The sequence below is a fragment of the Dryobates pubescens genome, chromosome 10 (assembly GCF_014839835.1).
Source record: "Dryobates pubescens isolate bDryPub1 chromosome 10, bDryPub1.pri, whole genome shotgun sequence".
NCBI lineage: Eukaryota > Metazoa > Chordata > Aves > Piciformes > Picidae > Dryobates > Dryobates pubescens.
The window spans coordinates 19,090,500-19,107,000 of NC_071621.1; the positions used below are offsets into that span (position 1 = coordinate 19,090,500).

Below are 16,501 nucleotides of genomic sequence, written 5' to 3' on the forward strand. Positions count from 1 at the left end.
CAAAGAAAAATCCGGAATGAGAGCAAGTATTGTGGGTGGCCTTTAAATTCAGCTGCAGTATCATTCTGTATAATTTCATATCCTGGCAAGTGTTAAGCCAAATATGTAACTTCAGTCAATGTAAAGGAAATTGCAAGGAAAAAAGAACTGGAGTATTGGTGTTCCCTTTGTGAAACTCTGGGCTTCAGTCACTGCTGCACATAAGACTTAGTGTGTCATTACTCTGAGAGTGAATCTTGCTAAGCTCTGCAAAATTCTGTTATATAAAGAAATATTCATTTAATACCTCAGTGTGTCTTTCAGCTTACCAGCTCTCTCAGAGTGGTTTGACATGGACAAGTTACTGAAAACTAAAGATCTTAAATTCAGGTTAAATCCCTTAGCCAGCTTATGTCTCCTTTTCACCAGTATATTGTCCAGCTATTCAAGGCTTTGTAGAAGAAAGTGTAATAACTCTAACTTAAAAAAAACCAATCAAACAACAAAACAACAAAACCAACAAACAAAACCAAACCCACAACATTTCAATGTTCAGTTAAACCACTTCTAAAAAGCTTTTTCAGGATTTATCTTACTAAATGTTCCTGGAGTGGGTTTTTTTGGACAATTTTGCCTTCTAGGACAGTGCTACATCACTGAGAAGGCCAAGTTAGTGCCCTAAGTTTCCTAGGTATTAACTGGAAGAAAGGCAGCTAGACTGGGATTCACAACTGAGCATGTAATATGGAAGAGAATAGAAAGTTGTTAAGAAATGCCCCAAGAATAGTGTCTGAAACCCCTCCCAAAAGTAGGCATGACCTTGCAGCCTTTCTCACTTGTTCCTTCTCCATCCATGTAATTTTTTGTATTTCTGACTGATTAACAGCCTGGCTCTAAAAATTATCTCAGGAATAGTTAAGAATAATGGCAAGGGCACACTTAGGATGTCAGATGGCCGTGAATTCAAGCTCGTAGGGTGACAGAGGACTAAAATATAACTCATCCAATTTCTTTGTGGGTTAATTTTGAGGCTGTTAGACAGAAGAGGATTCCTTCCCCCTGTACTATGGGTGGAGCATGCTTCTCAGGTTGTGCCCTGTTAGGGAGAGGACCAGCACAAGGCTTTGCTTTGAGATTCTGTAAAGGCTTTCAGCAGCATACTAAGCAGCTTCATGAAGCTTGTGCTTATGGACAACCACAACAGCAACAGTTCATATACCTACCTAAGTTATGTGACAGAGCCAGATAAAAAGAACGTAAGGCATTGCATAGGTTGCTTTGTTAGCATTAGGATGTTAAATCCTGCCCGAAGTGCAATTTAGACTGTAGTCTCTTTTTTGGTGTGGGGGTTCACTTTCTAATCTGTGAATTTGGAGTAACTTATAATTTTCTTATTTCACAGAGGAATTTTAAGCATAGGTGCATTACAAATTATGGAGCACCCAGACACTGTAGGGCTGGTGACTATATACTTTAGTCACATTATCAACCTACTTCTGCCTGCTTGCTCATCAGAAGCTGTGTACTGTACTGTTTGTTTGCTTGTGGTTGGATGAGAGCCTTGCTCCAGAGCTGAATTAATGGCCAGGCATCTGCCTGGACCAGCTGCATTGGCACCAAAAAATAGACAGTGGTTCTGAAAAGGTTGAATGGAAGAAAGATCTAAAAGTAGTTTATTTTGTAGGTGAAAGAAATCAGACTTTAGACAAGTAGCATCATTGAGGAGATACCAAGTTGCTCTAATGTAGCAGCTTTAATACTGAGTCTTGTCAACTTATATAATAACACTGATGGACAGTGTAGTGAGGAAAAAATAGTGGGCTGTAGATTTATATAAAACAAATCTGGAGTGCAGCATGAACCTCAGTATTTACTGTATTTAAGCTTACTGTGGTGGTACAAAATATGTGGTAGGTGGTATGAATATGTCACATGGTTATAATCTTTAATGTGCAGTCATGTCAAGAGGGCAAAAAAAATTATTTCCTACCTTTGGCAGTGCTGAGACCTTCTCTATGTGTCTTGTTTAGTGCTGTACAGACACTGATATTGTATTGAAATAGCACATGACCCTACTGGAATTTAGCCAAATCTTCTCTTTAATCTGCAGCTTACTTTTCTCCTTGAATCGACCAGTGGTGACTGTACTGACTGTATTAGGACAAAGATTTAATGTGTCCAACATACTTATGCTTTAATTAGGGGGGGAAAAGTAAAAATCAACCCAAAAACTCCTGATTTTTTTTCTTGTCTCCAGTGTGTCTATTAAAACAAATTAAAGTTAATAGCAGTTCAGTCATGTGTGAAACATTCTTGAAATATATAGCTCTTCTGTATCATCTCTTTTGGGTTTTTTGGAACAGTGGGAGGGGTTATACTCTCTTAGCAACATGTTTTAGAAGTTCTATGCCTTTTGCCATGTTCCAGCTAAATCTCATCTTCAAAGGAAATCATTCCTAGGGAAATCTCAGTAACAGGCAAACATGGGTTTGTGGGGAAAAAAACCCCACACCAAAACTAAAACAAGTCAAATAAGTAATGTATTGTACAGAAAATTATGAAAAGAATAAAAGATTAATAATCTGCAGAAGACAGAAAGGAGAAGACTGGAGATTTCAAACAGGCAGATGCATAAGCTTGGTGCCATTGGTAGGATTATCACTTTACACATCCAGAAAATAGAATGACTTGATGATGCCCAAAGTCAAAAATACAATTTTAGACCTGAGTTGAAAATACTCATAGTAGAATGACACAGTCTTTCATGAACTGATCTGACCAAGGTACTGACTGAGACATGGAAAACACAGTTCTAACAATGAAATGAAGGAACAGAATCACAGAACTGTTGAGGCTGGAAGTGATCTCTGGAGATTTTCTTGCCCAGCCCCCTTACTCAAGCAGGGCCACATAGACCCAGCTATCCAGGATCATGTTCAAATGTTTAACATGTCTAAGGAGACTCCACAATCTCCTTGGGCAACCTGTTCCAGTGCTTGGTCACTCTCACAGTAAAAAAAAAGTGGTTTTTCATGTACAGGAGGAACCTCCTGTATTTCACTTTGTGCCCACTGCCTCTGGTCCTGTCACTGGGCACAACTGAAAATGGCCTGGCTCTGCCCTCTGTGCACCCTCCCTCCAGGTAATTATATACATTAATAAGATCCTTCCTCAGCCTTTTCTTCTTTAGGCTGAATAGTCCCAACCTTCTTTATCATCTCATGGGAGAGGATCCAGCCTGTTAAGTATCCATATGTACTGTCCTTGGACAGTATCCGGTATGTCCATGTAGCTTTTGTATTGGAGAGGCCAGAACTGGGCACAACACTCCAGATGTGGCTTCACCAGGGCTGAGTCAAGGGCAATGCTTGTCTAGTGCAGCCCAGGATAACATTTGCCTTATTTGCAATAAGGGCACATTGCTGGCTTGTGTTCAACTTACTGGCCACCATGACCCAAGATCCTTTTCTACAAGGCTACTTTCCAGCTGAGAAGCCTCCAGCATTTATCAGCTCATGGGATTGTTTCTTCAGCAGGACTTTGTTCTTCATAGTCAGCATCATGAGATTTCTGTCAGTCCATTGTTCCAGCCTGTTAAGGTCCCTCTGTATGTCTGCACAACCCTCTGGTGTATCAGCCACTCCTCTTAGTTTGGTGTAGTCTGTAACCTTCCTGAGGGGGTGCACTGCCCCATCATCCAGGTCATTACTGAAGATGTAAATCAGGATTGGACCCAGTATGATCACTTATGGCTTAAATTAGGTTCTGGGATTTTTTGTTTACCATTAGGAAACATTAATAAATTCTCTGAGAAATTGACCATACTTCAGTATTGTCCTTCTGGATCTAAGGTTTGCATGATAAATAGGGAGAAAAAATCCAAGAAGGAAGAAGTTGAAAGTATCTGGAGAAAGTGATATTATTTTCTTTTCCATGTTTCCAAGGAAAATCTGATAAGTAAAGGTATTAAAAAGCACTGAAGTCATGAGAAGAAATAGCTGATTATTAAGACAATGGTCAGGTAGTCAGTACAGGTAGTGAAAGGATACAGCTCTTCTGACTACAGAGATACCTGAGGCAGAAATAAGAAGCAGCAAAAATTCTGAAAGAGATATCTATTTTACACAGAAGGCCCAAGCAGACAAATGGAAGAACCTGACTAGCCTGAAATGTACTAACATTGATAATGAAAACAATGCAATAACAAGTATTAAAAGGTATGCACTTGTCAGGAAATATCAAAACACAGACATATGTGGCATATAGCAGATGTGAGAGACTTTACCATTATTTGTTATTTCTTCCTCATCTTTGGCCACAAGCTTTGCCATCTGGTGAGGAGGGCTTTAAACTAGAGTTGCTGGGAGAAGGGATCCTCAATCCATCCCACATCAAGGGCAATGACACTTATAGGCACCCTGAGCCTGGAGTTGGACCACAGGCTGGGTAGAGAGCACCTGAAGTACAGGATAAGGGAATCCCAGTCAGTAAATCAGATTCAGTGGAGCACCAACTTAAATGCCTCTACACTAACTCACAGAGCATGAAGAACAAGCAAGAAGAGCTACACACCCATGAATGCCTGCATCAAATTGGAAAAGCATGGACCTGAGGGGTGGACTACTCACTGGATAAGGAACTGGCTGGATGACTGCATTCAGAGAGTTGCTGTTCAACAGCTCAATGTGGAAATGGAGACCAGTGACGAATGGCATCCCTTGGGATTTGGTAGTGGGACCAGTGCTGTTTAACATGTTTGTCAGCAATATGGACAGTGACATTGAGTGCTCCCTCACCAAGCTGTCTGGTCTGTTGACACACTGGAGGGAAGGGATGCCATCCAGAGTGACTTAGACAAGCATGAGAGGTGGATCCAAGCCAAACTCATGAAGTTCAACATGGCCAAATGCAAGGTCCTACACCTGAGTCAGGGTAATCCCAAACAGAAATATAGGCCATGCAAGAACAGTCTTGAGGAGAAGGACTTGGGTATGTCAGCTGATGAAAAACTCAACATGAGCTGGCAATGTGTGCTTGCAGCCTACAAGGCCAACCATGTCCTGTGCTGTATAAAAAGAAGTGTGACCAAAAGGATGAGGGAGGTGATTCTGCCCAACTGGATAGACTGGATATTAGAAAAAAAATCTTGACAGTAAGGGTGGTGAGATGCTGGAACAGGTTGCCCAGAGAGGTTGTTGGTGCCCCCTCCCTGGAGGTATTCAGGGACAGGCTGGGTGAAGCCTTGAGAAATCTGGTATAGTGGAGGGTGTCCCCACTCATGACGGGGGGGTTGGAACCAGATGATATTCAAGGTCCCTTCCAAACCAATCAAGGAATCTCTGAATCTCTTTGGATTAATTCATCTTGAGAATGGACAGAAAAATTCATTTTAAACACAAGAACATTGGGGAATATTGAAATATTTATTTAAACCATATGACTCAAACACTAGGACACCAATGTTTTCTTTTTTTGTATGTAGATGTCTGCCTCTTAGGTACACCTGTAATTCCTACTACAGGCAGTGTGAGTCTGATTAGTACAGTCTGATGAGTATAGATAGTTGTATCCAGATTTACCTAAGTAGGCATCCGCAGTGGGATAGTTGTGTAAACAGACTCACAGACATTTCAGTGCAGAGTAATCTACCACTGTTCCATAAGGACATGTGTCTCCATTAACCCATGTGTTCTATCTACCACACATGAATGTCTTGGACGCTCTAGGGCATCTCAGGTTGCAACTGAGTTGAGCTCTTTAGATGCTTAGCTGAATGAATCACTGCACACCACTGATTTTATTGACTGTGACTCTTAGTAGAAGCCTAGTTCACATATGGACACTGAAATGTAGATGTCCCCACCTCAGACTAAATCCTGTCTATACAGTCTAATATATATAAATTTTGGATAGATGAAATTGGATATAATGTCATCAGATTACTTCCACAAATTATATTTGCTTATTTCACATAAAGACTAAAACCTACCTTTTAGTGATATGGGAAGCAACTGATTGATTTGGAGGAAAGGTAAACTAGTGGATTTGTTGAAGGTGTAAAGAGATAGCAAATGGAATATAGTAACAATGACTAGTGAAGGAGGCTGTTCTGAGAGTATAAGCAGAGTACTTCCAGGACCACATTTATATACAAAACATAATTAGATTAGGGATCTAGATGTTGTTTATAAAAAGGATGACTAGATCATTAAAATTTAATAGTGTAGACCAAACAGGAAATAGTGAACAAACTACGTTATGAATTGAGAACTGATTACCTGGACACAGCTGCAGGGGAGAATCTGGGTAATCTAGCTGATCCCATGTTGACTGTGAGCCATCACCATGCAGCTGTGAAAAGGACATGCTGTCAGTATTACTGGCATTGTTCAAGGCAGTGAGATAGCTTCTGGAGTACTGCATACTGTAGTAGAGTTGACAACAACACAAGGTTAAGATCCAGTCTGGTGTACAAGAGGGTTACTGTGATGATTAGATGAATGGGCAGCCTGCTGTGGGAAAGACCATGTTTTAAAGCTCCATTTATTTATCCTAGTAAAAAAGATGTTCCTGGCTCTGTCAGTATACGCTGGGGGCAAACACCAGAGTAGAAGAGGAGGAGTTGTCTTTAAAAAAATATGTTTCAATCTAATCTTAAAAAAAAAAAGACCAGAAGAACAAACAGGTAAAAAATGATCCTGAATAACCAAAGACCAGGAATTTAAAAAGCCATCTACTATTAGAGTCTCCCCCAATAAAAGTATTTGCTGGATGGATAGGTCTGTTTATGAGAGGGGTTATAAAAAGCACTTTCCTGCTTGGGTGTGCATTCTACCTGCACTACACAGCAGACAAACAACTGGCCAATGCTGGTAACCAAAAATGGACTCTACCACTGTTATTCTAGCTCATTCCAACCATAGATGAGGTAGATAGCTACACACCTAAGACAGATAGTCTCCCCATAATGTACTGCTTTCTATCAATGTTGTTTCTTATGAGTTACTTTTGACATCACATGTGCCTCTTCAGCCAGTCCAGTAGTTCTCTCTGCAAGTGATTTGGAAATGGGTGTGTAAGTGAAATCTGAAATCTTCTACTTAGAGTAGAGTGAACTTTAGTTCAAAGCAAGGAGCAATTTTGGCTGGTCACCGCAAGCTGACTTTGCCAATTTACCAAGGAGCAAAAGTGTGGAAAACCCTATCTGTAACATGTAGCTGGTTGCTGTTATCTCTGCAGTGTGCCAGCTAAAATCATGTAAACAAAAGTGCACAAGAAACAAAGAGAATGACAAACACTATAATACTTGAAGAACAGAGACTGTGGTGATGATATCTTCTTACAAAATGGAAATATTTGTAAAACAGTCTTTATTTACTGCAACCACAGGATGCCTTAAAGGAAGTTCTTAAACAACTAGAAGAAAAGAAGAAAATTCTCCAGAATCAGCTAAAAGACTATGAACTTAGGCTGGAACAAGAAGCTAAGGTTTGTAATCGCTCTACACCTCTAATCTATGAAAGCTGTTATATTGTCTGACAAACAGCCCATGTGTGGGGAATGTAGAATAGTTCCACAAATTATGTCACTGGAAAAAAGCTCTGCTTTGTATTTGCTTTTTCTGTATGATCCAACTTCTAAAATATTTTGCTTAATTGTACCCTATATCCCTTATTTTACCTGTAGGCTTACCACAAAGCTAATGATGAGCGGCGCATGTGCCTCTCCGAGATCTTACAGGTAAGACAAATGTGTGACTCAATAATATTGTAAAATCCTTATGCTTTCTTAATATAGTAATACCATATGTTAATGCTATTAGGTCTGAGTCTTTTATCTCATCTACCAAATCCATAACAAAAGCTGGAGTTTTATTTTAACTTTATAACAACAAGACACTGAAATAATGCTACTAATTACTGTCTTTAGTTGAGAAAGCTGAAGGAATTTTCTGATGCTTGTTTGCCTATCCATTAGTCACAAGACTGGTAGGCTGCTTCAGTGTTTCAGTTGAACAGAACCAAACTATCAGCAGTAGTATCACCCACCTTAAGGAGCAATTCCTCTTTTTTGTATTTCTCAGGTTTTATTTCAATGGTCAGTTAGCCAGGCAGCTCAGATTGTCAGTACAGCACATATTTCAATTAAAGTTATAAGACAAGGAGTAAGATACCTCGTTTTGATGAAACCAGAGGTTAAATTTTATTGCTGCAGATGGCAAATTATGTTGTACATAAAAGTTGATATTATAAACTGGAGGAATCTGTCAAGGAACCTGTGAAGATTTCTAGTACTTCTTATTCTGAAAGTGTTCTTAATTCCTAAATAGTGTAAAAGTAATAGCTTAGTCTGATGCTCAAGAATGACTGAATCCCTGTCGTAGCTAACTGGGGTGAAAGGCTGTAATTAGCAATGTTTTCATGTGTATGCACAGCGGGCAACTAATTCTCTTATGTGGGAAACTAATTCTCTTACATTGGGAAATCTGAAGGAATTGCTAAAACTAATTTTTGAGCATGAAACCAAGAAAAAGCCCAAGAGATGCCCACGATAACTGTTAATATCTTTGCATTAACAGTGAAACTGGGAGATGCTGAAGGAAGTAGGAAATAAAAGAAATAAAAGATGATTTTATTACTGATCATGCTAGTAAGAGGAGTGTCTATGTTCAGCTGCCTAGAAAAGCAATTAAACTAAAATATTATTTGAAGTAAGGCACATGCACTGACATGTCACTTAAGTGGGACCAGGATTTTCCTTTGACGCTCAAGGTAGTTACTGCATTATATTTTCAGTAATCAAGTATTTGCCTAAGAGATTTCAGAATCTTATGAGAGCAAAATAATAATATTCAGATTAATCTCATTGTTTTTACTTCTCTGCATATTAAACAGCCAATCTAAAGTAGTTGTAGAGGGATCCTCTGCAATCTGCAGAGAGAGAAGCATGCTTAAAGTGCATACAATTACACCTGTTTTTAGATCAAGATGAAATTTCCCAGGGACTTATCTGTCCCTCTTCCTGAGCTATAAGCCAAGCCTAGGTGAGTAGTTTAGATTAGACTTCTACCTTTCACACTTCTAATCTGATCATGGCAGTCAACCTAATCATGGCTAACTGTTGACTGCTAAAGAATCATAGAATCATAGAATGGTCTGGGTTGGAAGGGACCCTAAAGGTCATCTAGTCCAAGCCCCTCTGCAGTGAGCAGGAGTATCCTCAACTAGATCAGCCTGCCCAGAGCCCCGTCGAGCCCCACCTTGAATATCTCCAGGGATGGGGCCCCAACCACCTCTCTGGGCAATCTGTTCCTCGACCCTCATAGTAAAGAATCTTTTCCTAACATTCAGTCTAAATCTGCTCTTTTCTCATTTGATGCCATTGCCTCATTGGCTTGTGTGGTCCCTTCAGTTCCTGACATTGATTGTTGTTTTTATATTTTGAAATCTTCCCCTGCTTTTAACAACTAATTTTATTGAACTTGCTCCAGTCCACACTCTTTTAGCTGTATTAAAATTTTGCTGTGACCATAATTGGTTTTCTTCCTCATTCAGGGAAGTGAGTTAGAAATATAATGCTTCTTCATTAAAAATGTGGAGTTACAGGCTGTATGACCGAAAATATGCTGCTTGAAATAACATAATCTCTGCTCATCCAGGTTAATAAATAAAACTATTTTTGCACAGCAAGGGATTTTGGCATGTGTTCAATTACGCAAATCAACAAGGCATCAGTATAGTATGTGCTTAAAAGTACTTCATGGCAGTAAGACCATAGTAGGTCCACATTAGTTTTACTTCCTTAAGTGTGAATGTGGTTATGATTTTACTTGTTTCATAAAAATTTGACTATTGCAGACCTCAGCTAGACTTAAAATTGTTGAAGGGCAAAATCCAGATGTTCTGACAGGCAAGAGAGAAATCCAGACGCTGAGGTAAATTTCCTTTATATTCCCTCGGTTTCCTAGTTTATTATTTTGTGCAAATTACTACATTTTGAATATTGCACCCCTTTGTTCTTGGTAAATATCACTGAGCAGAATCCCACTTGTAAAAGTGACAAAGTGTTAATCTTAATATTTTTAATACTGCATTTCAGTCAGTTTGGTTTAATACTAAGTATGCTGCACTATTGAAAATACATATATTTGTGTGACCTTTTAAAAATTTTACAACACTTGCAATGTTCTGCTCTTCCAACCTGTGTTTAAAATGGATCCATTTTTTTCTGTATTACTGCAGTGTTGGGAGCAACAAGTATTACTCTTCAGTCCATTAAGAGTAACTCAAATAATGCCTTGTTTGGTCCTTCTTAGCCAATACAATAGAGATTGTAAAGCTTTTTGTGGATGATAATGTGTGTGGTTTTAGATGACAACATATGAAGGCTTCACTGCTTAAGAGATTTCTGTTTAGTTATATGGGTTAGTAATTTCAATTTTAAAAGAGCCCACCTGCTGTTGTACAAATAAAATGAATTTCTGATTGTAGTGTTTGTGAGAAAGCTTGAAATTGAAGGAGATGGGTTTTTTTTAACTGAAAGGAAAATGTTAAGATTATAAAGAACTAAGAATACAGGGAATCACATCAAAAGTGTGTTGGACCTAGCATCCTACATCCAGTGGCCAGAAATAAATGCCTAAAAAAGTGTGTGAGCAGGCAGACAAAATATTTGCTTTTGGAACTCTCCCAAATACTTTATTTTTGAGATTACCTGAGCTAGTATAGTTTCTGTTTATTTAAAGTCTCACAGTAAATACTCTTCCATGAACCCACTTAACTATATTATTGAAATGAGCATTCACAGTACATGTTGGGAATATCTGAAAATGTAATGAATGAATTATAAGCATGAAAATATGTAGACGTGTTTGCTTACCAGCTTTAGCCTTTCATTCTGTGTAAGCACAGAAGCACAGGATTTCATAAATCAGAACAGTGGATTTTCATGCTTCAGAAGGGAATATTAGTAGAATATGAATGAATGTAGTACAATATGGATTAGAGTCCATAACTGAAGTTTCTCTATATTGAATAAAGCACTATATGGGTCTGAGATACCCCATATATAGGCAGTGCGTTGCTTCTGACCCCAGTGATGTTTAGCACAGCTCATGGGGGGGTCAGGAAGCTGGAACTAGGAGAATTCACTGTCTCTGCTGGGAGATTAAATATCATCCCCCAGATATTGAGACTCTTAGCACTGACATGATTATGTTAGGATTTTTTTTCAATTTATTGTATTAGACCATAATTTAGCCTGAGATTATATGACAGTGTGTTTCTGTATTTTTCTCTATGTCAAACAAAAGCAAAAAAAGTATGAAAGAAAATAATGTGCCCTGTAATTGTTGATCTCAGATGATGCATATTTTAATACCATATAGTATTTGGTTTGGCTGAGCTGGAGTTAATTCTCCTCAGAGCATCTTTCTAGTGCTGCATTTTATAGTGCTGTAGCTGGTTGTTGATAATACACCAGTGTTTTGGCTACTGCTGAACAAGCACCCACGCTGTGCTTTTCTAACATTTCCCTGCCCCAAGAGTACGCTGAGGGGTGGGCAAGGTCAGGGGACACAGACAGGCTGGCTGATCCAAACTGGCCAAAGGGGTATTCCATGCAATATGATATCAGCTCAGATATATAAGCTAAGTGAAAGAAGGAAGTGTGGGGTATTCATCCATGGCATCTGTCCTCCAGAGCAACGCCCTGCTTCCCGGAAGTGATCAAAGATCATCTGCTGATGGGAAGTAGAGAATAACATCTCTCTTTGCTTTTGCTTCTGCATGCAGTCTCTGCTTGTGCTTAGCATTACTAAATTGCTTCTACCTTATTAGTGGCCTTTTGTTCTATTTTCCCCTCTCCCCTGTCCACCTAAGAAGGGGAGTGACAGAGTGGCTTTGGTGGGTGTTTGGCCCCCAGCCAGAGCTAAAGCACCACAAATATCACCTTTCAACCTTTTTTCCCTCAGGGGATTTTTTTAAAAACTTTTAAAAATACTTTACACACATGAAAGAAATTGTTAATCTTTTTATTTTTCCTTAGTAGCAAAGGACCCAGTTTGCAAAGCATTGGCTTTTACAACCAGTGACTTTCAGGTCAAACCTTGGTCTTAGTTGGTGTGATGGTTTAACCCACCTTCATTAACAAAAGCTCAGCTGAACTCAGTTGGGGAAGCAAATGGAAAAGCTGTATTTACAAAGCACTAATGGAATGCAATGAGAGAGAGGGAATGACAGAAGATTGTGAGATATTGCTATGGTACATCTCACATCTGACCAATAAAATTCATTTAGAACAATATTTTGTTTTCCTTTTTACAGCCAACTGTAGTTTTGCTCAAAATGTTTTAAAAGACACAGCCTGAAACTGTCACAATCCAACCCTTCTAAACAATTTCATTGGCTGTTAGTACTGTCCATCTAATCAAGAGCACTATCTACAATTCATAAGTAAAGTTCATAGTCCATTCTGGCTGTCCTCAGATGTAGATGATTCAGAAGTCCAAGAAAACCAGGAAACAAGAAAACAGAAAACAGTTTGTCTCATCACAGATGAAGCAAAGAAAAGAAACAGGGACTCTCAGTTGACTCAGGGCTCTCAGGGTTTGTCCCTTGGGTGTGATGTTGTATCTGTACAACACTCTGAAGTTAAACTCTCTCAGCTAAAGTTAGATTTCTTTGTGGAATACACTGAATTTCACTATTCTCTTGCATTACCAACTAAGTGTGACCAGGACCTTCAGCAGAAATCACCCCTTGGACAGGTTTGGCCTCTCCTGAAGGAGAAAATACCCAAACAGATTGTTTTCTCTAATAACAGGAACTCTATCACCTTCTACCTTCCGTAGCAAATCTGAGTGTGCAGGTCCAGCTCAGTTCACTGAACCTCTACTATTTACCAGCCAGGTTGCTTGTGCTAAATGTTTCTCCCAGTTTTTCAAAGATCCACCCCCCATGGCTTTCAGAGTGGTCTTCAGCAAACTGTTGTAGCGTTCAATCTTCCCTGCAGCTGGTGTATAGTAGGGGATGTGGAATATCTGCTCGATGCCATGCTCTTTGGCCCAGTTCTTTACAAGATTTTGAAATGAGTTCCATTGTCTGACTGAATCCTCTCTGGAGTTCCGTGTCTCCGCAGGATTTGTCTTTCCAGACCGAGAATGGTGTTGCGTGCAGTTGCATGTGGAACTGGATAAGTTTCCAACCATCCAGTGTTTGCTTCTACCATACTAAGCACATATTGCTTACCAGAATGAGAACGAGGTAGAGTGATGTAGTCAGTCTGCCAAGCTTCACCATACTTGTACTTGGACCATCTGTCACCATACCACAAGGGCTTAATTTGCTTTGCCTGCTTAATAGCAGCACAAATGTCACAGTCATGTGACTTGTGTGATAGCATTCATGGAAATGTCTATGGCTCTGTCACGAGCCCACTGGTAGGTTGCATCTCTGCCTTGATGTCCTGACGAATGGTGAGCCCACCGAGCTAAGAATATCTCACCTCGGTGTTTCCAGTCGAGATCAAAATCAGAATCCACATCTACTTGAGAAACTCTAGCAGCACTGAAACATTTTTGAATAGTAATTGTGAATACTAACTGTTGATGCATGGCCATACAAATGTAGAAGCCACATTCAACAGGAGTCCTTTTTACAGTATTTCATAAGGCAGAAGACCACTGGCTAGGTGACATTTGTGAAGAATGTAGGATGTCCTGGTGACTCATGTCTCAGTTTGAGCAGCCAGTTTAATATTGTTCTGAGCCCTTACTACACTTAATTTCAACACTGCACTGGCTGCAGCTACCTGGCTCTAAATCCATTAGTCCAGCTGTTTTTGAGTGGAAAGAGATTTTGCTGCATGCAGAATTCCGAACAGACATATGCTGTTTGCTTGGTCCTGCCTGACAATGATCTACAGATTCATTAGTTCATTTTGAGTAATCAGTTGATTTGAATTTTGAGCAAATTGAGGTCTTGGGTTCTGATCTTCCAAGCTCTGAGTAGAAGTAGCTCTTCTTTCAAGAGCATGGCTGCTTGTAAGAGCTGGAAAACAGAATGTATCAACCTCCAGAAGACTAGCAAGTCCTAAGGACAACTTTGTTGGCTGTTAACCCAGTCATTTGAAACCTGCACATATCAAGTCATCACAGCTTCTACCACATAGCAAAATATTTCTTGGGGTATCATCATGAATATTATCATTGGCTACTATAATGTATTCCCCATCAGAATGCCATTCCTTAAGAGTGACTGTAAGAGACTAAATCTCGTCTCTCTTGATGTGACTCAACAAACTTAAAATCACCTTTGCTGCTTGCCCAGACAACAGCTGATGTGTATTGGGCAGATGCCACTGGATAATGACTCTCTGGAATGTGCATAGACAAGATCATCTCTACCCATCAGCTACCCTGGAGAGGGAGGATGGTGCAAAGGATTCACCACTTGGACACATATCTAAAAAACTGTATAAAAGACCTGAGAAACTACTGGATCAGAAGAAGGAAAAGACCTGGGCAATGCCGCTCTGAATTAAAATGAAGAATATACCAGGAGAGAAAAAGACAGACACATCACCATGTAGCTTGGAATAAGCAGACCAGGAGGAACGCTCTCTCCGTGTCCTAAGGTCTGCCTGCTGCAACTCACGGAGCTGAAGAAGCTGCTCAGAGAAGGACTTGGACTTAGACTTTGGGATCTCTCCCTCCTCTCCTCCATTGGAGGATAGCACAGCCAACAAGGCAGCACCCTTCCTCCACAGACCCAAACTGTCTTGGGGGGTGATAATATAATTCCTTTCCTCTTCTCTCTCCCTCTTCTCTCTCTCTCTCTTTTTTCTCTCTCTCTCCTGATCCATCTACTTTATTTTGTTAATAAATAGCCTTGCTGTTCATATTTTGGCGTCATTTGTGCCTCTAATTTCATAACACAGGAATATTCAAAAGAACGGAGTCTCTTTCCCTCTCTGGACCAAGACAGTGACATTGAAATCCTGTATATTGTTGTTAGAGTACTATGTAAAGTGCTGTCTGTCCACTGTAGTAATGAACAGGGATAGGAACAAAGGTATGTTGCATATGAGTAGAGATGCATGCTGCTTGGTCATGAGAATGACCTTTCCAATTTGTCTCCCTTGCGCCCTGGAGTTCTGTTTACATTCCTATTACTGATTTCTCTTAAAATATCTGGATGAAAACAGCTCATGTAGGTTTCATGTAGATGATGTATGTAGCTATCTGTGATGAGTACAACTTCAGAAGTCTGCTGGTGGTATTTTCACAGTGAGATCATAGGCTCAAGACCACGGGTCTCCACAGTGGAGTCCTTGCGAAGATCTGTTAACTACATCTACGTAAAGTGGCTTTCCATTTCCTAACAGGGATAATGTAACTACTGAAAACATCTCCTTAGCCAGTTATCATTCTTTCTGCAAATAATTAGTATTCTGTTCATGTTCTTCAAATGCCATCATTTAGGTAACAGGAAGTAGTCAGCAATCATGAGATGAGGACTGAGTTTGCATGCATAATAATTAGATGCTCTGCTAGCCTGCAAACCCAGCAGTACACTTGTTTTTTTCCTCTCTCAGGTTTATTAATTCACAATAGTAATCAGCTATGCAAATATAAAAAGTGTAATTTCCAGCAGATAAAGCTTACAGGGAATGTGATGCTTGGTGACTAACTTCATCCATTTCATTTCAGAGGGAGATGCAGTGTACCAAGAAACCCAAAGATGGTTAATCCTCCAAAAGGATCAATTAATAAGACTGCAGGAGTGAAGCAGCTTCCCAAACTAAAGCACTGATTTAACATCAATGCCAAGAATGTCCATCACTTTAAAAAAAAAAAAAAGTAAAAAATCTGAATGTTTCTAGATTAAAAATGAATGTGCTTGTGCCTTATTATAACACCAAACACGGGCTGGCATGTCTTTTGGCAGCCTTAATCTAAGTATTCCTCTGCCAATCAGAATTGTTCTTCCAGTTGCCAAACCTGTTCTGGTGCTTGCTGAATCTTTCATTCTGGTTCTCATCAGTGATTCTGGGTGTCAGGATGTTGGAAGCCTTGGAGAACACTGGAATGCCTTGGATAATGCCTAAGTAGATCCTTGAACTCTTTGACTGCACAGCAAACACTGAAAACAAACAAGCCTCTAACGTTTTTGATCTCTTAACCAAGAAGAAAAAGGCAGACTGATATAAACTGAGGTATTATCTTGCCACTCAAAACACTAACTCTCAGAAAAAAATCCATTCAGCACAGACAGGAAAGAGAGATTCTGAAGTAGTCTGATGTTGGTAGAGCTGAACATGCCCTTTCGTTTGGCTCTTAAAGAGATCAACAGTGTAACTTACCAGCACATCTGATTTCCTACATGATACCATACAGTGGAGTCCCTTTACAGTTTAACATTATTTTATATTTATGTAAAAACTTCTCTAGCAGAGAAGACAAAACACTTCCAAATCTAACATTGTTAAAAGCTGGCTTGCCACAGGTCCTGTGTTTGACCAC

At 39.6% G+C, this 16,501-nt stretch overlaps 1 protein-coding gene across 1 annotated transcript in view; it reads left to right on the forward strand.

The window, feature by feature from the left end:
* The window catches only part of CCDC169 (coiled-coil domain containing 169), a 31,584-nt gene extending 15,774 nt beyond the window's left edge, over positions 1-15,810 (forward strand). The window contains 4 exon segments of the mRNA XM_054164511.1: positions 7,369-7,467; positions 7,666-7,719; positions 9,837-9,913; positions 15,689-15,810. Coding sequence (XP_054020486.1) covers positions 7,369-7,467; positions 7,666-7,719; positions 9,837-9,913; positions 15,689-15,791 — 333 coding nt within the window. The 3' untranslated portion in view covers positions 15,792-15,810.
* Positions 15,811-16,501: the final 691 nt, after the last annotated feature.